The 27,055-nt window shown below is 43.8% G+C and overlaps 1 protein-coding gene across 4 annotated transcripts in view; it reads left to right on the top strand.

The window, feature by feature from the left end:
- The window catches only part of LOC139371043 (solute carrier family 66 member 2), an 86,727-nt gene that overhangs the window by 41,712 nt on the left and 17,960 nt on the right, over positions 1-27,055 (top strand). For 2 of the 4 annotated variants that reach the window (XM_071111094.1, XM_071111087.1), the window contains exon 4: positions 1,499-1,715. In XM_071111094.1, coding sequence (XP_070967195.1) covers positions 1,499-1,715 — 217 coding nt within the window. Of the gene's footprint in view, positions 1-1,498; positions 1,716-19,980; positions 21,411-27,055 lie in introns of those variants that run through there. The other 2 variants (XM_071111109.1, XM_071111101.1) reach the window with 2 other exon arrangements.

Genomic DNA, 27,055 nt, shown 5'->3' with positions numbered 1-27,055 from the left:
TTTTGAGTAAGGCCTCTCTGCTAGGCCCTGTTCAGATTCTATCAGTGTCAGTGTCTGGCTCTACAGATATTATTCATGGTGGTGGGCCCTGGCCCTCCCTGCAAGGACGGACGCGACACTGTGTGTGCGTATGCGTGTGCGTGCTGTCATAAGCGAGTGTACGCGTCCTGTCCCCCTCTCTGTTCTGATCATCCATCCTGACCCCCCCCCCCCCCCCCCCCAGATCCTATCTCTGTGTTGGATCTGTAGGAGCGTAATCATTAATCATGCACGCTGCTCGGTGCTCGCTATGAGACGTCTCACTCTGCCTCTTCCACAGTGCCGTGGGCCCGGCAACGGAGGTGGTGTGTAGCGGTCTGTGTTCCTGACAGGTGTGTCCCACCGTCGCCACTGTTCCCCCTGGCAGGTGCTGCCGTGTGTTGTGTGCAGGTGCTCAGAATGCAGAACCTAATGACAATACGCGGAACACAACCACTTCCTATATGGAAGGTCACAGTCCAGTCGGCTCACTAACAAATGGGCTCTTATTTAACTATCAATCCCATTCAGCTGATGTCAGCTCATTCTATTCCCCCCTCTCCAGTAATTTCAAAGGAATATGAGGCCATTGATCATGTGGGATGTCTTGTGAAGAGCTGACTGGTCCTATATATACCATTACCAGACAGAGAACCTCTGACACAGTATGCATGATTGTCTCTGGATTTTAGGTCACTCCTAGCTACTCTTATTTCAGCTTGTGACCCTCAGGGGGGTCTCTTTAGTACTCTCTCTTTCTGACTGTTCTTGGCTTTTATGTCATGCAGTCTTCCTCATTCTCTCTCCTTTTAGGTTGTTTGTCCATGAATTGCATTAGAATACAGTTAGATGAACAATGGCAATAATAACGTCACTGAAGCAGATCTGGAACTGTATTTAAATGCCTCTATTTTCTGTGAACAGTCTTCTCTCTAGGGCTCTGCTACTATATACAGTAGGCCGACCCTATTGGGCTGCCAGTGCAAACAGAAAATAATGGATGGAAGTTTAAATATTCTTAGAATATCTGAATAATGAATATTTGTTACAGTGAGAAAAGAGCTCTCGGTCTGTGACCACATTTTCTTTCTGCTGCCATGTTGCGTCCCTTTCTCATTGGTCAGAGTGTAGGCTTCGCCTCAACGGCTACATTTGACTTTACTTTGAAAAAGCAGAGCTTGAAAGCACAATCTGGTTAAATGATTTAAGGAATAGCTCTCTATAGCTTTGTATTGGCTCTACGTGGTGGAAAGGGCCCAGTGATGACACTTGCAGGGTCCAGAGACAGATTGTTTTTGATTTGATGAAAAAGCTTCTGAGTCTCTGTTTCATTCACTTACTTGCAATCTATTGATTTGTGTGGTGTGTTCAATGAATGTCTGTGATGGTGCATTTTCTAATGAAGGTATCTCTCCCCCTCCCCTTCTCCCTCTATCACTCCCTCTCTCTTCCTCCCCCTTCCCCCCCCCCCCTCTCTTAGATCTGGACCTGCGCTACTTCTGGAGCTGGAGTGCGTTTGAGGACTACCTGCTATTCTGTTTTGCCTTCACGGTGCTGTGTGCCTTCCTCACCCTTCTCCTGCTGGACTCTGTGCTGTTCGTGGAGGGCCTGGGCTCCCTGGCCGTGCTGTTTGAGGCCATGCTGGGGGTGCCACAGCTTCTGCAGAACTTCCACAACCACTCCACCCGCGGCATGAGGTGAGTGAGTGGCCTGGCAGGCTGGCACACACTCCATGAAACCTCTGTGTGGTACACTGAGTTTACAAAACATTAGGAACACCTTCCTAATGTTGAGTTGCAGCCCCTTTTGCCCTTAGGGCATGGGCTTGACAAGATGTCGAAAGCATTCAACAGGGATGCAGTTGTGTCAAGTTGGCTGGATAGTCCTTTGGGTGGTGGACCATTATTGATACACACTAGCTAGGTAAACAGCATTTAAGATCACACACGTAATGTTAGCTAACGAGCCAGCCAGCTGACATTAGGTAGTTAAACAACAATGAACAAAGTGCCAACAATGCCACAGTGTTGGGAGCTAGCTAACATTAGGCTCTAACTAGAAAAGCAAACAGCTCTGAGAAACAAATAGTAACGTCAGCTAGGGAGCCAGCCAGCTAATGTTAGCTAGTTAGCTAACAGTACACTTTAGCTTGAAATGAAACCACTTTCTGTCAAAATTAAAAATGTGTAATATCTAAAAAGGTAGATAGCTATTGCTAGACTATCTTACCTGTATACATCATCATGCATGATGAACGCTTCTCCCTGTCAGGAATGCCATACCACAGTTGCCCTTAGTTTGAAGATGTAATCCGGAGACAGGTGTTTTCTCCATCTCTTTAGCTATCATACTCTAATTCCACAGATTTCAAAACTTGATCCTCCAGAAAGTGGAGAGCAACACTTATGCAGCTCCACTACACAATACATAAAAAAGCAGTGTTTGACAGGATTACCAACACAGACTGACGAGCTCAAATAGACAGCAGCCTTCAATATGGCAGACCAATCCGCTCTCCTCTCTCGGCATGTCCAGCCCACTAATTTATATCAGCCAATCATGGCTAGTGGGAAGGTTGCTAACTTTTTCTGTGGCTTAACCAACAAGGCTCGTAATTTTGTATTTACAGATGGCATACAGATGAACCACACATGCGGAGATCATCCGTTCACCTACTCTGCGTCTCACAAAGAGACAGCGGTTGGATCCAAAAATCTAACATTTGGACTCATCAGACCAAAGGACAGATTTCCACCAGTCTAATGTCCATTGCTCATGTTTCTTTGCCGAAGCAAGTCTCTTCTTATTATTGGTGTCCTTTAGTAATGGTTTCTTTGCAGCAATTCGACCATGAAGGCCTGATCCACAGTCTCCTCTGAACAGTTGATTTTGAGATGTCTGTTATTTGAACTCTGAAACATTTATTTGGGCTGCAATCTGAGGTGCAGTTAACTCTAATGAACTTATCCTCTGCAGCAGAGGTAACTTTGGGTCTTCCTTTCCTGTGGCTGTCCACATGAGAGCCAGTTTCATCATAGCGCTTGATGGTTTTTGCGACTGCACTTGAAGAAACTTTCAAAGTTGTTAATGTTCAGTATTGACTGACCTTCGTGTCTTAAAGTAATGATGGACTGTCGTTTGTCTTTGCTTATTTGAGCTGTTCTTGCCATAATATAGACTTGGTATTTTACCAAATAGGGCTATCTTCTGTTTACCACTCCTACCTTGTCACAACACAAATGATTGGCTCAAATCATTAAGAAGGCACACCTGTTAATTGAAATGCATTCCAGGTGACTACCTCATGAAGCTGGTTGAGAATGCCAAGAGTGTGCAAAGCTGTCATCAAGGCAAAGGGTGGCTACTTTGAAGAATCTCAAATATAAAATATATTTTGATTTCTTTAACACGTTTTTGTTTACTTCACATGCTGAAGCTGACCCTGAAGTTCAGCGAGGCAATACGGAACAGAGGCTGGCCTCCTAGAAAGAGGGACCACACTTAGGTGACCATAGTAGTGATAGTAGCTATAGTACTAGAATAACACACTGAGAGAGCATGCTACCCACTGATCCACCACTGTAGAGACACCCAGAGACAGAGATGAACCGGGCCTCATGTTCTCACTGATTGGGTGAGCAAGTTGCCGCCCAGAGCCACGGTGCAATCACGTCAAGGACAAAGACATTACAGTCTAGCACCAGGGCTGTGACATATTTATTGTGTTAATATAAAATATGAATTACAGTTGGAAACCATATAAATGAGCCCTCATTCCTCCGTTGCATGCTTAAACTGTGCTCTTGATGGTTAATTTGCCTCATAAAAGGCTGTGCTGCCTGAAGCATGTCTCCACTCTGACTTATCTACATGGAACTGAGGACGGACGAGGAAGGATAGCTTCTGTTAATGTGCTGAGCTGTGACTGCTGTCTCATAGTATGGTTATTCTGTCTTGAGGAGAAATGTAACTGATTGTATTTGGACTACAGTAGGGTTGGGCAGTATACCGTATACCAGGGTATTTGGAAATACCTACGGGATGGTTTTCATATACCATCAATACCATTGAAACTATTTATTGGAAGTTTTTTAATACTTTTTAATGTTTCTAACTACTTTTTAAGTAAATACCTGCAGTCAACTTGTGCAATATGTTACGAGAGAAAGCAGATTGAGTTAATTTCACCTTGTCACATTATTTTACATTATGAAGCTTTACCGTACTTCCCCAGAATAGTTTGTTATAAAGAGCACAATGGGAGAAAGTGGGAGCTGATGAGTCTATAGCGTTCTACATTGCATTTTGGAAAGTATTCAGTCCCCTTGACATTTTCCACATTTTGTTACGTTACAAATTTTTCCCCTCATCAATCTACACACAATACCCCATAATGACAAAGCAAATCAGGTTTTTTGAAAAAAAATTATGAAAATTAATTTAAAAAATAAGAAACTGAAATATCAGATGTACATACAGTGGGGCAAAAAAGTATTTAGTCAGCCACCAATTGTGCCACCATAATTTGCAAATAAATTCAATAAAAATCCTACAATGTGATTTTCTGGATTTTTTTAATCATTTTGTCTGTCATAGTTGAAGTGTACCTATGATGAAAATTACAGGCCCTATCTTTTTAAGTGGGAGAACTTGCACAATTGGTGGCTGACTAAATACTTTTTTGCCCCAATGTAAGTATTCAGATCCTTAACCAGTACTTTGTTGAATCACCTTTGGCAGCGAACCACCGCATTTAACCATGGCAAGGTGACTGGGAATGTGGCAGAATACAAACAGAGTGGTCATTCCCTCCTTAAGGCAATCAAACATGCGAAACGTCAGTATAGAGACAAAGTGGAATCGTAATTCAACGGCTCAGACACGAGATGTATGTGGAAGGGTCTACAGACAATCACGGACTACAAAAGGAAAACCAGCTACGTCGCGGACTCCAATGACTTCCTCACAGTCAAGCTAAACACGTTCTTTGCTCGCTTTGAGGATAACACAGTGCCACGGACACAACCAAGGACTGTCTCCTTATCCGTGGCCGTCGTGAGTAAGACATTTAAACGTGTTAACCCTTGCAAGATTGCCGGCCCAGACGACATCCCTAGCCGTGTCCTCAGCTGGCTGGTGTGTTTAAGGACATATTCAATCTCTCCCTATCCCAGTCTGCTGTCCCCACATGCTTCAAGATGGGCACCATTTGTCCCTATTCCCAAGAATGCAAATGTAGCTGAACTAAGTGACTGTTGCCCCGCACTCACTTCTGTCATCATGAAGTGCTTTGAGAGACTAGTCAAGAATTATATCACCTTACCTGACACCCTAGACCCACTTCAATTTGCTTACCGCCCTTACCGGCCACTTTTAATAAATAGGACACTAGTCACTTTAATAATGTCACTTTAATGTTTACATATCTTGCATTACTTGCATTATCTCATATGTATATACTGTATTCGATACTATCTACTGTATCTCAGTCTATGCCGCTCTGACATTGCTCGTCCATATATTTACATATTAATTCCATTCCTTTACATTTGTGTGTATAAGGTAGTTGTTGTGGAACTGTTAGATTACTGCCTTATGGCTGTGCTGTTAGATATTACTGCACTGTCGGAACTAGAAGCACAAAAATGTAGCTACACCAGCAATAACTAGGGATGCATGAAAAATCGGTGAACATATTGGAATCGGACGATATTAGCTAAAAATGCCAACATCAGTATCTGCCCGATGTCTAGTTTAATGCCGATGTTATTAACAGATGTCAAAGCTACCGTGCATACCTATATAACGTAGGTTAACATGACGCCACGTAAAATTTGGCACTACACGTGCAACACAGCATTCCTAACCTAACCCACAATGTCTGATGTGTGGATCAAGCAGTCAACATGTCGAGCCATCATTTGAAAGAGTAAGAACATTTCAGTGAGACAACTCAAAGGCGGAATCCATTAAAGCCAAGATAATAGAATTCATTGCCCTTGACTATCAACCGTTCTCTCTCATTGGTGCTGTTGGCTTTCGCCAACTGGTCGAGCTCCGGTACACACACCAAGTGCGCTATTTTTCAGAGGTTTCCCTACCGGAGTTGCACAGTAATAGCATCACTGCTCTTAGCTTCATGACATACATACTATGGAACGCCGTTTGGGTCTTTGCGTGTCAAAAAAGATACAGCAGCACTGTCAAAGCTGTACAAAAAAAGTCTGCAGACAAGCAAACACTGACCACGAACGATGTGTTTACAATACTGCGTTGGTAATAAAGCATAATTTGTTCGACCGCAACTTCTGGGGTAGCTAGCTTTAGCTTGGTACCTAGCTAGCACCAATACAACCAGCCTGAAAACAATGACCAGTAGAAACTGCAGTAATTTTCATTAATCTTAGCAATGATTTAGGAATCCTTGTGAGTAAGTATTAGGTTTCCACTAGGTTTCCACTTGTTATTTGCCTATTGAAATTTAACTTCAGTTCAAGAAAATAAATAGCTAGCCAGCTACTTAACCCTGTTGCCCAAAGCTAACGTTATAAGCAGCCAGCTAGCTTCATCTGGCTAGTGAGGCTTGCCTGGACCGGGTTATGTGTTGTAAAGCTAGCCACAATAAGGATTAGGCACAATAGTGGAATTTGCGGTTTGCCTTCAAATGACAGTCTGTCATTGACAGTGATGCAAATGAATACAAGTAGTATAATTATGCCACACTTTTATTTTGAAGGTTAACCGCAAAGTCCACTATTGTGGCTGATCCTTATTGTGGCTAGCTTCACATACAGTTGAAGTCGGAAGTTTACAAACACTTATGTTGGAGTCATTAAAACTTGTTTTTCAACCACTCCACAAATTTCTTGTTAACAAACTATAGTTTTGGCAAGTCGGTTAGGACATCTACTTTGCGCATGACACAAGTAATTTTTCCAACAATTGTTTACAGACAGATTATTTCACCTATAATTCACTGTATCACAATTCCAGTGGGTCAGAAGTTACATACACTGAGTTGACTGTGCCTTTAAACAGCTTGGAAAATTCCAGAAAATTATGTCATGGATTTAGAAGCTTCTGATAGGCTAATTGACATCATTTGAGTCAATTGGAGGTGTGCCTGTGGATGTATTTCAAGGCCTACCTTCAAACTCAGTGCCTCTTTGCTTGACATCAAGACCTCAGAAATAAATTGTGGACCTCCCCAAGTCTGGTTCATCCTTGGGAACAATTTCCAAATGCCTGAAGGTACCACATTCATCTGTACAAACAATAGTACGCAAGTATAAACACCATGGGACCACGCAGCCGTCATACCGCTCAGGAAGGAGACGTGTTCTGTCTCCTAGAGATGAACATATTATGGTGCGAAAAGTTTATATAAATCCTAGAAAAACAGCAAAGGACCTTGTGAAGATGCTGGAGGAAACATGTACAAAAGTTTCTATAACCACAGTAAAACGAGTCCTATATCGACATAACCTGAAAGGCCGCTCAGCAAGGAAGAAGCCACTGCTCCAAAATCAAAACCAGTCTACGGTTTGCAACTTCACATGGGGACATAGTACTTTTTGGAGAAAAGTCCTCTGGTCTGATGAAACAAAAAAATACTGTTGGGCCATATTGACCGTTATGTTTGGAGGAAAAAGGGGGAGGCTTGCAAACCAAAGAACAATCGTGCAGTATCATGTTGTGAGGGTGCTTTGCTGTAGGAGGGACTGGTGCACTTCACAAAATAGATGGCATCATGAAGGAAGGAAAATTATGTGGATATATTGAAGCAACATCTCAAGACATCAGTCAGAAAGTTAAAGCTTGGTCGCAAATGGGTCTTCCAAATGAACAATGAACCCAAGCATACTTCCAAAGTTATGGCAAAATGGCTTAAGGACAACAAAGTCAAGGTATTGGAGTGGCCATCACAAAGCCCTGACCTCAATCCTATAGAACATTTGTGGGCAGAACTGAAAAGGCGTGTGCGAGCAAGGAGGCCTACAAACCTGACTCAGTTACACCAGCTCTGTCAGGAGGAATGGGCCAAAATTCACCCAATTTATTGTGGGAAGCTTGTGGAAGGCTACCCAAAATGTTTTACCTAAGTTCAACAATTTAAAGGAAATGCTACCAAATACTAATTGAGTGTATGTAAACCTCTGACCCACTGGGAATGTGATTAAATCAATTAAAGCTTAAATAAATCAATCTCTACTATTATTCTGACATTTCACATTCTTAAAATAAAGTGGTGATCCTAACTGACCTAAGACAGGGACTTTTTACTAGGATTAAATGTCAGGAATTTTGAAAAACTGAGTTTAAATGTATTTGGCTAAGGTGTATGTAAACTTCCGACTTCAACTGTAGATTGGTCCGACCACCTTCAATCAAATATGAACTGTCTTATAAATGTGGGTTATTTTAGATGATACCTATCTATACAGTTAGCTAGCTAACTATAGCTACTGAAACATGTGTCATATTTCTATGTTTTTGGGGAAGAACATTGTGTCACGATCGTCGTAATGAGTAGACCAAGGCTCAGCGTGAGTAGAGTTCCACATATTTTAATAAACTGAAACTCACCAAAATAAAAAAACAAAGCACAAACGAAACTTGAAGCTACTGGTGTGCACTCAGGCAACTAAATGTAGACAAGATCCCACGAATACCAATGGACTGTGGGTCATCGCTGGAGGCACCGGACCGTGGATCGTCGCCGGAGGAACCGGACTGTAGATCGTCGCGGGAGGCTCTGGACAGAGAACCCCTGCTGAAGGCTCTGGACCGCAGACCATTGCTGGAGGCTCCGGACCGCCGACCGCAGGATATCCTGGACCGAGGAGACGTACTGGAGACCAGGAGCACTGAGCCGGCACAATGCGTCCTGGCTGAATGCCCACTCTAGCATGGCAACTGCGGGAAGCTGGAATAGAGCGCACCGGGCTGTGAATGCTCACTGGAGACACCGTGTCTGACCGGTCACACGCTTCCGTCATTGTACTAACTCCTCGTATCGTCGCCGTTCCGCTCTCGCTGCCTCCAACTGCTCCCTTGGACGGCGATACTCTCCGGCCTGCGTCCAGAGTCCTTCTCCATCCAGGATTTCCTCCCATGTCCATTCCCCCTCGCCACGCTGCTTGGTCCGTTTTAGGTGCGATCTTCTGTCACGATCGTCGTTATGAGTAGACGGAGGCGCAAACGAAACGTGAAGCTACTGGTGTGCACTCAGGCAACTAAATGTCGACAAGATCCCACGAATACCAATGGGGAAATGGCTACCTAAATATGATCCCCAATCAGAGACAACGATAAACAGTTGCCTCTGATTGGGAACCATATCAGGCCACCATAGAAATACAAAAACACCTAGATGACCCACCCTAGTCACTATCACACCCAGCCAACATAGAGAATATACAGCTTTCTATGGTCAGGGCGTGACACATTGTTTGAATCCATGAGCTAGCAATTTCTTTTAATGACCAGCACTGTAGGTGCGTGAAACAGCTTTTCCAGCATCAGAGCATACGTGTCGATGAATTGTTGTGACTTGAAATACGAGTGATAGTGTAATCAAGGTGTAATAACTCCGTCAAAAATTCATGAACGCGTTAAATTATTATGTGACGTGCAGTCATATTCAGGTCCTGATTGGTCAACAAGGTTATTTCACCCATCAAATAGTTTTATTTGACACTTCGAATAGTGTTTTTTGTCATGCAAAGACCCAAACGGCGTTCCATAGAAATCCTGGTTGAGATTGAAATGACTGAACAAATGAACAATGAAACAGCACTGCAAGTTAGTGAAAGAAATAGGTTTGATTATGCTTTACTGGTAATGACATACGTAAATGCCAACAAAATACTTTTTTGGTCAGTGTGTGTGCGTGCATGTGTGTGTGTGTTTAACCTTTATTTAACTAGGCAAGTCAGTTAAGAAGAAATTCTTATTTACAATGGCAGCCTGGACGACGCTGGGCCAATTGTGCGCAGCCCTATGGGACTCCCAATGACTGCCAGATGTGATACAGCCTGGATTCGAACCAGGGACTGTAGTGACGCCTCTTGCACTGAGAGACAATGCCTTAGACCACTGCGTCCGTGTGTGTGTTAACTATTTAGCTATACTAGAATGCTTAAAAGGTCACTAAAATGTTAAATATCGGTAATCTGGGATTTTTGACTATAATTGTATAACTTCATGAGCTGGATTTGCCTATATTTGCAATTAGTTTTTTAATTTGTGTTCGTTAACATTTAGCTAAAAGCATTCATGAGAATTCACTATTACTTGTCCTAATTATTTTTATCATTTTGGTAATAGACGCCCAAAGGGCTTTTTTTTGTGTTTTTAGCCCATGACAGTAATATGTAAATCCTGGGTTGGCAGTATGAAAATCTCGGTACCACCCAAGCCTAGACTACAGTACTGTAGTCCAACTCAGACCCAAGGTCAAGTCAGAGCCAATAAGCTATGTGTTCATAATAATATAAAAGGCCTTTTAATAGAGAGGTAGAGGCTATAACATCAATTATCCTAGGAATTATATTCAGCCTAATACTAATTATGATCGCGTCATTGAGGAACTCCCCAGGGGATAAATATTCCTCACCAATCCCCACAGGCCCCAGAGTTCTTCTATAGAGATACAGGACTCTGTGTATGAAACTAGGGATGTACCATACATGCATATGGTGTGGAACGGGTGATACTCCTGGTGAGATGTCTTCATTCTTTGTGAAGATATCCTAGCGGTTAAGAGTGTTGGGCCAGTGACCGAAAGGTCTCTGGTTTGAATCTACTAGGTTAAAAATCTGCTAATGTGCCCTTGAGCAAGGCCCTTAACCCTAGTTGCTCCAGTAAGTCACTCTGAAGAATAGCTAAATGAGTAATATATATATGTAGACCTACTGCAGCATCCAGCCCAGTGTGTCTTCTGTAGACCTACAGCATTCTCCCTCCCTCCCTCCCAACCCAGAAACCATGTTTCCCACATCTTCATCTTCCCTACCCCTCTACCTGAAGAAAGCATGCCTCCTGCCCGCTCCCGTCACACCCAGAAAACTAGGTTGCTCATCACGTGTCCATCCCCTGAGTCTCTCCTTACATTCCCCCCAATCCCCCCGCCATCCCCCCACTACGACCAGAGAACCCACCCCTGTACCAACCCGGCCCCCTGTGACTCAAAGTAACAACATTTTAATTAAATATAATTGCTTTGTACAGTGCCTTGGGAAACTATTCAGACCCCTTGACTTTTCCACATTTTATGTTACAGCCTTATTCTAAAATCGATTAAATAAAACAATTTCCTCAGCGATCTACACACAATACCCCATAATGACAAAGCGAGAAAAAAAAAAGTGAATATGTTTGCAAATGTATTAAAAACAAAAAAATCAGACCCTTTGCTATGAGACTTGAAATTGAGCTCAGGTTGCATCCTGTTTCCATTGAGATGTTTTTTCAATTTGATTGGAGCCCACCTGTCCACCTTTTTTAAACCTTTATCTAACTAGGCAAGTCAGTTAAGAACAAATTATTATTTACAATGACGGCCTACACCGGCCAAACCCGGACGATGCTGGACTAATTGTGCGCCGCCCTATGGGACTCCCAATCACAGCCGGTTATGATACAGCCTGGATTCTAACCAGGTTGTCTGGTAGTGACTCCTCAAGCACTGAGATGCAGTGCCTTAGACAGCTGCGCCACTCGGGAGCCCAATATATAAGGTCCCACAGTTGACAGTGCATGTCAGAGCAAAAACCAAGCCAGAGCAAAAACCAAGCCACGAGGTCAGAGGAATTGTCCGTAGAGCTCCGAGACAGGATTGTGTCGAGGCACAGATCTGGGGAAGGGTACCAAAAAACGTCTGCATCATTGAAGGTCCCAAGGACGCAGTGGCCTCCATCATTCTTAAATGGAAGACGTTTGGAACACCGAGACTCTTCCTAGAGCTGATTTATTTAGCAGCAGTGCTACCTGCTGGAAGTAAGCTTCTCTTATTTGATTGAGAGATTCAATCATCATTAAGTAACATAATGGTTGAAAAAAAACTTTTTCCCAAAAGTGTTTAACTGCAGGGCACTCCCACATAGGGCTGTGGCGGTGATTGTCAAGCAAATATCTGTCGGTTTCATGGTAATTGACCGTTAATTAACATAAACACATTTTGGATCTCCGGGCTTCCACACATAGCCTACAAGCCATTTTAAAAAGTCTAATAAATCCATGACATATAGCCTACACCTTCACTGGGGCTGCTGCTGGTGGGTTGATGGTGAGCTGGGACTGCTTCTGGTGGGTTGATGGTGAGCTGGGGCTGCTTCTGGTGGGTTGATGGTGAGCTCGGGCTGCTGCTGGTTTGTTGATGGTGAGCTGGGGCTGCTTCTGGTGGGTTGATGGTGAGCTAGGGCTGCTTCTGGTGGGTTGATGGTGAGCTGGGGCTGCTGCTGGTGGGTTGATGGTGAGCTGGGGCTGCTGCTGGTGGGTATTCCCAGATGCCTCCTGTGAAGTTATTTACGTTGTGATGACAGTGTCCCTTTTGACCTATTACAGCTTTTAGATGGTGACATCATACTGGGAGTCTCTAAAAGATTACATGCTATTGCTTTATACCATGCAATATAGTGCTGTAAATAGTGCTGCAGTGTCACTATAGTAGAGACATGGAGAGGAGGATGAAGAGACATGGGCTGGGGGGGTGAGCGAGAGGCAGTGAGAGCAAGGTATTGACGTTTTGGTTTCCATAACAAGAGCCTACCTTGCAGTACTGAATGCATAGCACAGTGCTGGTCACAGTGCTGATCACATAGCACAGTGCTGGTCCTTCTCTTTAAGTCAAATAGGTAGTTAGTGGCTGGTCCCTGCTGTGCAGCTGAGCTGAGAAAGCTTTAATCTGTCTCTTAAATGAGCAGGGACATGTAGACACCTCCCTCCCATGGGGCCACCTGGTGAGGCTGCTTCTCCATGGGCCATTGCTAGAGACGCCCAGCCCATACCGCAGCTGATTACACATGGGAGGCCCAGGGAGAAAAATAACATTTTCCTGATTTACAATATAAAAATAGCCAAGTGCTGCATGGCTGTGTGGAAATTACTCACCATAGGGGACTTGGGGAATCTACCTCACGAGACTAGCTACCTCCACAGATTCACGCCTTGTTTTTTTTAGCATAGAGCCATGTAGTGTGTGTGTGTGTGTTTTATGTTTGTGTGTGTCATATTCTAATTCCTTCTCCTCTCTAATCATACTGAGCCTGTCATGGAGGCCTGCAGTATGTGAATAACTTCTTTCATTTGATCAATCCCACTGTTCCTAGGCCGTCGTTGAAGACAATAATTTGTTCTTAACTGACTTGCCTAGTTAAATAAAGGTAAAATAAAAATGCAACATGAAGGGGCAGATCGCCCAGCACACATACAGTTGTGAACACCACTCTCTGGTGCTAATGTGCGTCTTAGTATTTGGTGATCTATAGGGTGCTATAAAGTTGAGGACATAAGGTTGGTACATTTCACATCTTCTCCATACGGAATGCTCTGGGGATATGGAGTAAAGATATGACGTCCTCTGACTACTTCCAGCTGTGACCTGTGAATCAAATCAAATTGTATTTGTCGCATGCACCGAATACAACAGGCGTAGACTTTACTGTGAAATGCTTACTTACGAGCCCCCACCCAACAACGCACAGTTAAAAAGTAAGAAAGGAAGAAAAAAAAAGGAAATGGTAACACAATAAAATAACAATAATTTGTCCAAGTAAGGGCTCCCAGTCCTCTCCTCTGGAGGACTTGAAAGAGGATGCACACACACGTCATGAAACTCACCTACTCTCAGGCAATTTCTGGGATAAGCCCTAGCCCAGAGTGACTACCTCAAATTGAGTGAATACCGGAAGAGGATATTGTTTGTTTGTGTGTTGGGTCAAATTCTCTCTTTCTCTCTTGCTTCCTTTCTTTGTTATCTTGCTCTCACTGGAGTGTGACATTTCAAATGTCTTTGCCTTGCCTTGGTGAGTTTATATCTGTTTTCAGTTCCAGGTGAATGAGTGTATTTGCACCTGTTGGAGAACTGTTTGCAGTGTGTGGTGGTACATTTTAGCATGGTGATGGGAGTTTTGAGGGAGTTGAAAGAGCCCACATGTCTTAACCAGGGGATGGAGGCTGATAGGCTGGTGCTGTAGCTGCTGAAGAGTCATTGATCAAACCCGGCCACATGATTGAATTAGAGGCCCTGCCTTTACAGGGAAATCAGCCGAATTATTCATATCCCCTCCAGGCCAGCACAGGAGAGGAGGAGGAAGGGGGAAAGAAGAGAGAGAGGAGCGGGGCAATGAAATGACAGGGGAGAGCTCGTCAGTTTAGCAGTTTCCCTGGCTGACTGCAGCTCAGTGTGTGTGTGTGTGTGTGTGTGTGTGTGTGTGTGTGTGTGTGTGTGTGTGTGTGTGTGTGTGTGTGTGTGTGTGTGTGTGTGTGTGTGTGTGTGTGTGTGTGTGTGTGTGTGTGTGTGTGTGTGTGTGTGTGTGTCTTTTAATAAATTGGAAGTATCTAAATACCTACTATCCTCCACCTGTATGTTGTGACAGTTTGTAACAGTTTGTCCATGCACTTAAAAACATGTGCTTGGTGGGTTTTTCTTGAATTACAGTGGTATTTGCGGCCCTGGACTTTGCAACCATGAAAAACACTTTAAAATGACATAGTCACACATCATACATGTTTTAGTTCATATTGATCTGTTTATCAATGATAAAACAATGAAAGTCCTTTATTTGCAAAACTTTGTTTATGCAATCTTTAAAGTACATAAGGTAAGCAAATTAGAGATCTGTTATTTTGAATGCTAGAAAGTGAACAAAAGTATTAAATATAATGTATAGATAAATAAAATAAAATATTTTTATTTTTTGTTACTTGTGTCATGTATGTCCCTCAGTTTTATGTCATTGTGTTACTGGCTTGAAAATCACTCACTACAAAGATATAGATTAGAATTGGGTATGTTGAGCCATTTTATACATTTAGCATCATTACATCAAGGGAAATAGTATTCTTTATAACAAAGATATCAACACATATTTCAGCAATTTGTGTATTCCTGGAAATAATCAGAATTCATGTAAACATGTTTTAAAGCATGGCTTGTCCCCCCCAAAAAATTGGTCTCTTGGCACAACTTACAGGGTAGTTGAGCTGCCTTGGGATAAGTGGGTGATGGTGCTTGTAGGTCGAAGTTTAATTCATGGAATGGGGGTGTGGTACAATATATTGTATATCTTAAATGGATCTTATTTCAAAGGAGCATAGGGGGTTTCGTGTGTGTGGGTCAGTCACCAGATCTCAACTCAATTGAACACTTATGGGAGATTCTGGAGCGGCGTCCGAGACAGCATTTTCCACCACAATCAACAAAACACCAAATGATGGAATTTCTTATGGAAGAATAGTATTGCATCCCTCCAATAGAGTTCCAGACACTTGTAGAATCTATACCAAGGCACATTGAAACTGTTCTGGCGGCTCGTGGTGGCCCAGCGCCGTATTAAGACACTTTGTTGGTGTTTGCTTTATTTTGGCAGTTATATCAAATCAAAATCAAATTTTATTAGTCACATGCGCCGAATACAACAGGTGTAATTATTATCTTTGTTAAATAACATTAAACATTAAATAACATTAAAATGTGGCACTTAATTCATTGGTCATATGGCGAATACAGCCATTAGCCATGACCATAGTGAGTAACTCTCCATCTCCTCGGTCCTCATGCCATTCATGGCCACCATGGTGACGGCTACCAGGAAGTAGAGGCATGTAGTACAGTCATCGCCCATGGTGACAGTTGCTAGGCCTTACAGTGAAATACTTACTTACGAGCCCCTAACCAACAGTGCAGTTTAAAAAAAACACAGATAAGAATAAGAGATACAGTTAACAAGTAATTAAAGAGCAGCAGTAAAAAATAACAATATATACAGAGGGGTGCCGGTACAGACACAATGTGCGGGGGCACCGGTTAGTTGAGATAGTATGTACATGTAGGTAGAGTTATTAAAGTGACTATGCATAGATGACAACAGAGGGTGGCAGGGGTGTGGAGAGGGTGGGGGCGCAATGCAAATAGTCTGGGTAGCCATTTGACTAGATGTTCAGGAGTCTTATGGCTTGGGGATAGAAGCTGTTTTGAAGCCTATTGGACCTAGACTTGGTGCTCCGGTAACGCTTGCCGTGCTGTAGCAGAGAGAACCAAATATGACTAGGGTGGCTGGAGTCTTTGGCAATTGTTATGGCCTTCCTCTAACACCGCCTGGTATAGAGGTCCTGGATGGCAGGAAGCTTGGCCCCAGTGATGTACTGGGCCGTTCGCACTACCCTCTGTAGTGCCTTGCGGTCGGATGCCGAGCAGTTGCCATACCAGGCAGTGATGCAACCGGTCCGGATGCTCTCGATGTTCCAGCTGTAGAAACTTTTGAGGATCTGAGGACCCATGCCAAATCTTTTTAGTTTCCTGAGGGGAAATAGGTTTTGTTGTGCCCGCTTCACGACTGTCTTGGTGTGCTTGGACCATGTTAGTTTGTTGGTGAAGTGGACACCAAGGAACTTGAAGCTCTCAACCTACTCCACTGCAGCCCCGTCAATGAGAATGGGGGCGTGCTCGGTCCTCTTTTTCCCGTACTCCACAATCATCTCCTTTGTCTTGATCACGTTGAGGGAGAGGTTGTTGTCCTGGCACCATACGGCCAGGTCTCTGACCTCCTCCCTATAGGCTGTCTCGTTGTCATCGGTGATCAGGCCTATCACTGTTGTGTCATCTGCAAATGTAATGATGGTGTTGGAGTCGTGCCTGGCCATGCAGGCATGAGTGAACAGGGACAACAGGAGGGGGCTGAGCACGCACTCCTGAGGAGCCCCTGTGTTGAGGATCAGCATGGCAGATGTGTTGCTACCTACCCTTACCACCTGGGGGCGGCCTGTCAGGAAGTCCAGGATCCAGTTGCAGAGGGAGGTATTTAGTCCCAGAGTCCTTATTTTATTGATGAGCTTTGAGGGCACTATGGTGTTGAACGCTGAGCTGTAGTCAATGAACAGCATTCTCACACAGGTGTTCCTTTTGTCCAGTTGGGAAAGGGCAGTGTGGAGTGCAATAGTGATTGCATCATCTGTGGATCTGTTGGGGCGGTATGCGAATTAGAGTGGGTCTAGGGTTTCGTGATGATGGCGTTGATGTGAGCCATGACCAGCCTTTCAAAGCACTTCATGGCTACAGACTTGAGTGCTACGGGTCAGTAGTCATTTAGGCAGGTTACCTTAGTGTTCTTGGGCACAGGCACTATGGTGGTCTGCTTGAAACGTTGATAGTACAGACTCGGACAGGTTGAAAATGCCAGTGAAGACACTTGTTAGTTGGTCAGCGCATGCTCGCAGTACACATCCTGGTAATCTGTCTGGCCCTGCGGCCTTGTGAATGTTGACCTGTCTAAGATCTTACTCACATCGGCTGCGGAGAGCATGATCACACAGTCTTCCGGTACAGCTGGTGCTCTCATGCATGTTTCAGTGTTATTTGCTTCGAAGCGATCATAGAAGTAGTTTAGCTTGTCTTGTGTCACTGGGCAGCTCTTGGCTGTGCTTCCCTTTGTAGTCTGTAATGGGTGCAAGCCCTGCCACATCTGACGAGCATCAGAACTGGTGTAATACGACTCGATCTTAGTCCTGTATTGATGCTTTGCCTGTTTGATGGTTCGTCGGAGGGCGTAGCGATATTTCTTATACGCTTGCGGGTTAGTCCCGCTCCTTGAAAGCGACAGCTCTAGCCTTTAGCTCAGTACGGATGCTGCCTATAATCCATGGCTTCTGTTTGGGGTATGTACATACGGTCACTGTGGGGACAACATCATCGATGCACTTATTGATAAAGCCAATGACAGATGTGGTGTACTCCTCAATACCATTGGAGGAATCCCGGAACATATTCCAGTCCGTGCCAGCAAAACTGTCCTGTAGCTTAGCATCTGCTTCATCTGACCACTTTTTTATTGATCTAGTCACTGGTGCTTCCTGCTTACATTTTTGCTTGTAAGCAGGAATCAGGAGGATGGAATTATGGTCAGATTTGCCAAATAGAGGGCGAGGGAGAGCTTTGTATGCGTCTCTGTGTGGGGAGTATAGGTGGTCCAGAGATCTTTTCCCTCAGGTTACACATTTAACATGCTGATAGAAATTTGGTCAAACTGACTTAAGTTCCCCTGTATTAAAGTCCCCGGCTACTAGGAGCGCCACCTCTGGGTGAGCATTTTCAATGCTATCTTAGTGCCAACCTCTGACTGAGGTGGTATGTAAACAGCAACAAAGAATACAGATGAGAACTCTCTCGGTAGGTAGTGTGGTCTACAGCTTATCATGATATACTCAACCTCAGGCGAGCAATAGCTCGAGACTTCCTTAGATACAGTATTGTGCACCAGCTGTTATTTACAAAATACATAATCCGCCATTGTTCTATCCTGCTGTATGTTAATATTGTCATCGTTCAGCCACGACTCCGTGAAGCATAAGATGTTAGTTTTTTATTTTTATTTATTTTTTTACCCCGTTTTCTCCCCAATTTCGTGGTATCCAATTGTTTAGTAGCTACTGTCTTGTCTCATCGCTACAACTCCCGTACGGGTACGGGAGAGACGAAGGTTGAGAGTCATGCGTCCTCCGATACACAACCCAACCAAGCCCCACTGCTTCTTAACACAGCGCGCATCCAACCCGGAAGCCAGCCGCACCAATGTGTCGGAGGAAACACCGTGCACCTGGCAACCTTGGTTAGCGCGCACTGCGCCCGGCCCGCCACAGGAGTCGCTGGATTCAGTTATAGAACCCATTGCCTTTTATGGTTGTGAGGTCTGGGGTCTGCTCACCAACCAAGAATTCACAAAATGGGGCAAACACCAAATTGAGACTCTGCATGCAGAATTCTGCAAAAACATCCTCAGTGTACAACGTAGAACACCAAATAATGCATACAGAGCAGAGTTAGGCCGATACCCGCTAATTATCAAAATCCAGAAAAGAGACATTAACTTATACAACCACCTAAAACCTTCCATAACAAAGCAATCACCTACAGAGAGATGAACCTGGAGAAGAGTCCCCTAAGCAAGCTGGTCCTGGGGCTCTGTTCACAAACACACCCCACAGAGCCCCAGGACAGCAACACAATTAGACCCAACCAAATCATGAGAAAATAATAAGATAATTACTTGACACATTGGAAATAATTAATTTTATTACTAATATTACTATTTGGCCATAAACAGATAGTACACAGTGGCAGAATACCTGACCACTGTGACTGACACAAACTTAAGGAAAGCTTTGACTATGTATAGACTCAGTGAGCATTGCTATTGAGAAAGGTCGCCATAGGCAGCCTTGGCTCTCAAGAGAAGACAGGCTATGTGCCCACTGCCCACAAAATGAGGTGGGAACTGAGCTGCACTTCCTAACTTCCTGCCCAATTTATGACCATATTAGAGACACATATTTCCCTCAGATTACACCGATCCCCACAAAGAATTCGAAAACAAACCTGATTTTGATAAACTCCCATATCTACTGGGTGAAATACCACAGTGTGCCATCACAGCAGCAAGATTTGTGACCTGTTGCCAAAAGAAAAGGTCAACCAGTGATGAACAAACACGATTGTCAATACAACCCACATTTATGCTTGTTTATTTTCCCTCATGTACTTTAACCATTTGTACATCGTTACAATACTGTATATATACATAATATGACTTTTGTAACTTCTGTGAGTGTAATGTTTACTGTTCATTTTTGTTTATTTCACTTTTGTATATTATCTACTTCACTTCCTTTGGCAATGTTAACATATGTTTCCCATGCCAATAAAGCCCCTTGAATTGAATTGTACAGTTTTTTTGTGGTTCCCAGTCAAATCCTGTCCTGTCCTCGGCGGAAGAGTTGAGGACATCTCCACACCCCTCCATCCATGATGAGTCTGTTGTGTCCTGAAGTCAAGCCCCTGAAGTCATCAACCCCTGTCCTGCCGTGTCCTAAAGTCAAGCCCCTGAAGACATCAACCCCTGTCCTGAAGTCAAGCCCCTGAAGTCATCAACCCCTGTCCTGTCGTGTCCTGAAGTCAAGCCCCTGAAGTCATCAACCCCTGTCCTGTCGTGTCCTGAAGTCAAGCCCCTGAAGTCATCAACCCCTGTCCTGTCGTGTCCTGAAGTCAAGCCCCTGAAGTCATCAACCCCTGTCCTGTCGTGTCCTGAAGTCAAGCCCCTAAAGACGTCAACCCCTGTCCTGTCGTGTCCTGAAGTCAAGCCCCTGAAGTCATCAACCCCTGTCCTGTCGTGTCCTGAAGTCAAGCCCCTGAAGTCATCATCCCCTGTCCTGAAGTCAAGCCCCTGAAGTCATCAACCCCTGTCCTGTCGTGTCCTGAAGTCAAGCCCCTAAAGACATCAACCACTGTCCTGTAGTGTCCTGAAGTCAAGCCCCTGAAGTCATCAACCCCTGTTCTGTCGTGTCCTGAAGTCAAGCTCCTGAAGTCATCAACCACTGTCCTGTCGTGTCCTGAAGTCAAGCCCCTGAAGTTATCAACCCCTGTCCTGTCGTGTCCTGAAGTCAAGCCCCTGAAGTCATCAACCCCTGTCCTACCATGTCCTAAAGTCAAGCCCCTGAAGTCATCAACCCCTGTCCTGTCATGTCCTGAAGTCAAGCCTCTGAACACATAGTCTTGCCTCATACCCTTATTCAATCACTGCTCTGATCCTTTTTCCAACACTGTGTGTGAGTAACCCTCTCATGTTTGGATAAATGCCATGTTTAACCAGAAACTGAACTAATATATCATATTAATGTACATCTATTTCACAACCTGCTTTGACTAAGTTAGACAAAATAGCTATTTTTTATTTAACTGTTGTGTAATAGTTTGTGTCCAGTCAAATCCTGTCCTGCCCTCAGCGGAGGAGTTGAGCTCTTCTGCATGACCCTCAATCTATGATGAACGTGTCTTGCTCTGCTACTTCCTAGACTACCTTGTCCCATCTCCCTTTTTGACCTCGGGTGTGATCCCTCTCAACACTACTAGATTCCACTGAAACTTTTTTTCTCTTCATCATCATGGAGTGTCAATTTGAATTTGTCTTTACATGATTGAGTGCCTGTCTCTTTCCCAGCACCTAGACTGGTGAGACACCAAAGGACATCCTGTACCCCACAGCAGATTCCATGGTCAACTTGGACAGCCTGATCCCCCAACATCTGTCCATAGTGTACCACCTGCTAACTTGTGAAAAATATACTCATTGTACCTTTTGTCCTATATTTCTATAAACATGATAAACTCATTATTCAAAGATCCTGTTCATTACTGTTTGGATACATGAGGATGCAACAAACAAACAAAAAATGACTACTTTTACCATAACATCAATCTTTTATTCCATTCAATACATGCATTATACTTACTTAGTCAGTTTTCTCAGACGCAGTTCTCCATAATCTGCCTTATTATGCAAAATTGCCTTCGGAAAGTATTCAGACCCCTTGACTTTTTCCATATTTTCTTACGTTACAGCCTTATTCTAAAATGGATAAAAAAAATATTTTTCCTCGTCAATCTACACACAATAACCCATAATGACAAAAAAACAGCTTTTTAGAAAATGTTGCACATTTATAAAATAAGCTACTGAAATATGACATTTGCAATAAGTATTCAGACCCTTTAATCAGCAATTACAGCCTTGAGTCTTGGGTATGATGCTGCAAGCTTGGCACACCTGTATTTGGGGAGTTTCTCTCGTTTGTCTCTGCAGATCCTCTCAAGCGATGTTAGGTTGGATGGGGAGCACTGCTGCACAGCTATTTTCAGGTCTCTCCAGAGATGTTAGATCGGGTTCAAGTCCGGGCTCTGGCTGGGTCACTCAAGGACATTCAGAGACTTGTCCCGAAGCCACTCCTGCTTTGTCTTGGCTGTGTGCTTAGGGTCGTTGTCCTATTGGAAGGTGAACCTTCGTCCCAGTCTGAGGTAGGGATGCACAATATATCGGTGAACATATCGGAATCGGTATTAGCCGATTCCGATATTAGCTAAAAATACCAACATCAACATTGGCCCAATGTCCAGTTTAACGCCAATGTGCAAAACTGAAGTCAAAGCTGACATGCATACCTATATAACGTAGGTACATGATGTAATAATGCCATGTAAAATGTTGTGCTACACGTGCAACACAGCATTCCTAACCTAGCCCACAATGTCTGCTGTGTGTACCGAGCAGTCAACAAGTCGAGTCGTCATTTGAAAGAGTAATAAAAGTTCAGCGAAACAACTCAAAGGCGTAATCCATTAACGCCAAGATAATGGAATTCATTGCCCTTGACAATCAACCGTTCTCTGTCGTGGGTGATGTTGGCTTTCGCCGACTGGTCGAGCACTGGGACACACTACCAAGTGCGCTGTTTTTCAGATGTTACCCTACAGGAGTTACACAGTAATAGCGTCACTGCTATTAGCTTCACGACTGACATTTGGACCAGCGATATCAGCCCCATGAGCATGCTGAGTCTGACAGCACAGTAGGTCGTCGAGGATTGCATGCTCATGAATGTGCTGGCATTTGAGAACATGTTTGAAACTGGAAACATGAACACACTAGCTAGCTCCATTAGAACAACTGACTCGAGAAATAAGCTCATCAACTGTGCCTGCAGAAGACGTGATACCCTCTGTCATGGCATTGCTCAATGCCATGCCTGCTCAACAAAACTGCCGACAGGCTGTGAACAAGCGATTCGGTGGCATTCTCTCTTTACTGTGTCGCCACCATGCTCGATGATTTGTAAAGGACCGCTACTTCGATGCATACAAGAAACAGGGTTTACGTGAAATGTTACATACATAGCTGGACAAGATGGAAACGGACTTCGTGACAGTGCGCACCGAGGAAGAGGCCACAGACAGACAGCTGAAACTTCACTGCTTGACATGTATGATGAAATCCTAGTTGAGAATGAAACGACTGAACAAATGAACAACGAAACAGCGCAGCAAGTAAGTGAAAGAAATAGGTTTTGATTATGTTTTACTGGTAATGGGGACATACGTAAATGCCAACAAAATAACTTTTGGGTCAGTGTGGTGTGTGTGTGTAACCTTTATTTAACTAGGCAAGTCAGTTAAGAACAAATGCTTATTTACAATGATGGCCTACCCCGGCCAAACCCGGACAGCGCAAGGAAAATATCCAATATCGGTATCAGCCAAAAATGTAATATTGGTGCATCACTAGTCAGAGGTCTTGAGCTCTAAGGAGCAGGTTTTCATCAAGGATCTCTCTGTTCTTTGCTCCGTTCATCTTTCCCTCGATCCTGACTAGTCTCCCAGTCCCTGCCTCTGAAAAACAGCATGATACTGCCACCACCATGCTTCACTGTAGGGATGGTTCCAGGTTTCCTCCAGACATGATAGTTGGCATTCAGGCCAACGAGTTCATTCTTGGTTTCATCAGACCAGAGAATTTTGTTTCTCATGGTCAGTTCTTTAGGTGCCTTTTTGCAAACGCCAAGCAGGCTGTCATGTGCCTTTTACTGAGGAATGGCTTCCGTCTGGCCACTCTGCCATTAAAGCCTGATTGGTGGAGTGCTTCAGAGATGGTTGTCCTTCTGGAATGTTTTCCCATCACCACAGAGGAACTCTTTCAGGGTGATCATCGGGTTCTTGGTCACCTCCCTGACCAAGGCCCTTCTCCCCCGATTACTTGGTTTGGCTGAGCAGCCAGCTATAGGAAGAGTCTTTGTGGTTACAAACGTATTCCATTTGGGAATAATGGAGGCCACTGTGTTCTAAGGGACCTACAATGCTACATAATTTCTTTGGTACCCTTCCCCGGATTTGTGCCTAGACACAATCCTGTCTTGGAGCTCTACGAACAATTCCTTCGACCTCGTGGCTTGGTTTTTGCCTTTCCAAATAATGTCCAATCAATTGAATTTACCACAAGTGGACTCCAATCAAGTTGTAGAAACATCTCAAGGATGGTCAATGGAAATAGGATGCACATAAGCTCAATTTCGTGTCTCATAACGAGGCTAAATACTTATGTAAATAATAGATTTCTGTTTTTGCTAAATTTGCACACAAAAAATAAAAACGATGTTCGCCTTGTCTTTATAGGATATTGTGTGTAGATTGATGAGAGGAAAATGTATTTCATCCAATTTAGAATAAGGCTGTAACGTAAGAAAATGTAGATTAAGGAAGTAGTCCTAATACTTTCCGAATGCACTGTATGTTATACATTTGAGGATTCCATTGACAATTTGGTGTGTCTAAATCCAAACTGTCATTTTGTGTTACTCATTTAAAATGAAGGGAAATAACATTCGGACCAAAATGATTAATCATATCACTTTTATAAATTATTTTTAAAGCTTAGATTTTAGCATCTGTGGCCTCCATTTAAGAAAATCCTCGAACTTAAAATGTCTAATCGGTGTTACCATTATTGATGTTAATACGCCTACCGGAGGCACAATATTATCATAATGGTAAAAATGATTTATAGTCGTTAAGCTTCCATATTAGTTTTTAGAATGGGAAGGTGTACTGAGTTTGAGTGTATATATATTCTTGCTCACAGATAAAACTGAAGAAATTAAGAATTTACTAATAATTGCAAAACACTCATTTAAAATACCTAATATTTGACATAAATTAACATACGTAACACTTGAAACATTACAGGTGTCACAGATTCCCCCAGTACTGGTACTGCTGCTCATTCCTTGCACCAGATTCGGAGGTCTACTTCACCGGCTGGATTCATTACCACCAACCCCGGACTGTCTTGTCTCATTACACACACCTGGTTCCCATTCCCCCTGATTGGTATGTTATATATGTGCCCACTGTTCCCCATTATCCTCCCTGGCGCAGGCGTTCCGCTAGCGACCCACCTCAACAACATCCGATGAAATAGCAGAGTGCCAAATTCAAAATACAGAAATAGTCATAAAACATTCATAAAAATACAAGTGTTATACATCAGTTTAAAGATTAACTTCTTGTTAATCCGGCAGCTTTGTCAGATTTCTAAAAGGCTTTACTGCGAAAGCATACAATGTGATTATCTGAGGACAGCCCCCCTTTACAAAAGCATACAAACATTTTCCAACCAAGTAGAAATGCACGAAAGTCAGAAATAGCGATAAAATTAATCACTTACCTTTGAAAATCTTCATCTGGTTGCACTCACAAGAGTTCCCAACTACACAATAAATGTGTAAAGTCCCTCTTTATATCCCAAAAACTCTGTTTTGTTGGTGCATTTTGTTCAGTAATCCAGTGGATCAAAGGCGGTCCAAACATGCAGACGAATACATCCTAATAGTACCGGTAAAGTTCGTCAAAACATGTCAAGCGATGTTTATAATTAATCTTCAGGTTGTCAATTGTCTAAATAATCGCTAATATTTCAACCGGACAATAGCTTATTCAATAGAAAGGAAAAACAACGAAGGGCGCACACTCGGTCACACGCGCAAAGCAGCATTGCATGATTCTACAGTCCACTGACAGAAAGGACTCATTCTTCTTCATTGTTCAGAAAACAAGCCTGAAACAATGTCTAACGACTGTTGACATCTAGTGGAAGCCATATGAACTGCAATCTGGGTCCTAACCCATTAGATACTCAATAGGCATTCAATTGAAAACTACCCACATCAAATAAATCCCACTTCCTGGATGGATTTTCCTCAGGTTTTCGCCTGCCGTATCAGTTCTGGTATACTCACAGACATTATTTTTACATTTTTGGAAACTTTAGTGTGTTTTCTATTCAAATCTACCAATATATGCATATCCTAGCTTCTGGGCCTGGGGAACAGGCAGTTTACTTTGGGCACGCTTCTCATCCAGACGTCGAAATACTGCCCCCAAGCCATAAGAAGATTTATCCTTGCCGGTTATTGTTCCCATGTCCCTTGGTCTTGTGAGTACCTGTGCTTTGTTGTTTCGGCTTTCGTGCTTCGTGTATTGTGCACTATTTCGGGACTAGTCCCATGTAGTGTTATTACGGCTCTCGTCCCGTGTTGTTACAAGTCTCGTTTCGTGTAATCTTTAGAGGTTTAAACCTCGCTCTTTTGTCTGGGTTACATCCCTGTGTATTTTAAAAGGAAAGATGCCCAGGGTCCCTGCTCATCTGCGTGAACGTGCCTTAGGCATGCTGCAAGGAGGCACGAGGACTGCAGATGTGGCCAGGGCAATAAAATGCAATGTCCGTACTGTGAGACGCCTAAGACAGTGCTACAGGGAGATGGGACGGACAGCTGATCGTCCTTGCAGTGGCAGACCATGTGTAACAACACCTGCACAGGATCGGTACATCCGAACATCACACCTGCGGGACAGGTACAGGATGGCAACAACAACTGCCTGAGTTACACCAGGGATGCACAATCCCTTTATCAGTGCTCAGACTGTCCGCAATAGGCTAAAAGAGGCTGGACTGAGGGCTTGTAGGCCTGTTGTAATGCAGGTCCTCACCAGACATCACTGGCAACAATGTCGCCTATGGGCACAAACCCACCATCGCTGGACCAGACAGGACTGGCAAAAAGTGTTCTTCACTGACGAGTCGTGGTTTTGTCTCACCGGGGGTGATAGTCAGATTCGCGTCTATCGTCGAATGAGTGTTACACCAAAGCCTGTGCTCTGGAGCGGGATCGATTTGGAGGTGGAGGGTCCATCATGGTCTGGGGCGTTGTGTCACAGCATCATAGGACTGAGCTTGTTGTCAATGCAGGCAATCTCAACGCTGTGTGTTACAGGGAAGACGTTCTCCTCCCTCATGTGGTACCCTTCCTGCAGGCTCATCCTGACATGACCCTCCAGCATGACAATGCCACCAGCCATACTGCTCGTTCTGTGTGTGATTTCCTGCAAGACCGGTATGTCAGTGTTCTGCCATGGCCAGCGAAGAGCCCGGATCTCAAT

This window comes from Oncorhynchus clarkii, chromosome 2 (genome assembly GCF_045791955.1).
Source record: "Oncorhynchus clarkii lewisi isolate Uvic-CL-2024 chromosome 2, UVic_Ocla_1.0, whole genome shotgun sequence".
Lineage (NCBI taxonomy): Eukaryota > Metazoa > Chordata > Actinopteri > Salmoniformes > Salmonidae > Oncorhynchus > Oncorhynchus clarkii.
This window is presented reverse-complemented; position numbering and strand designations above follow the sequence as displayed.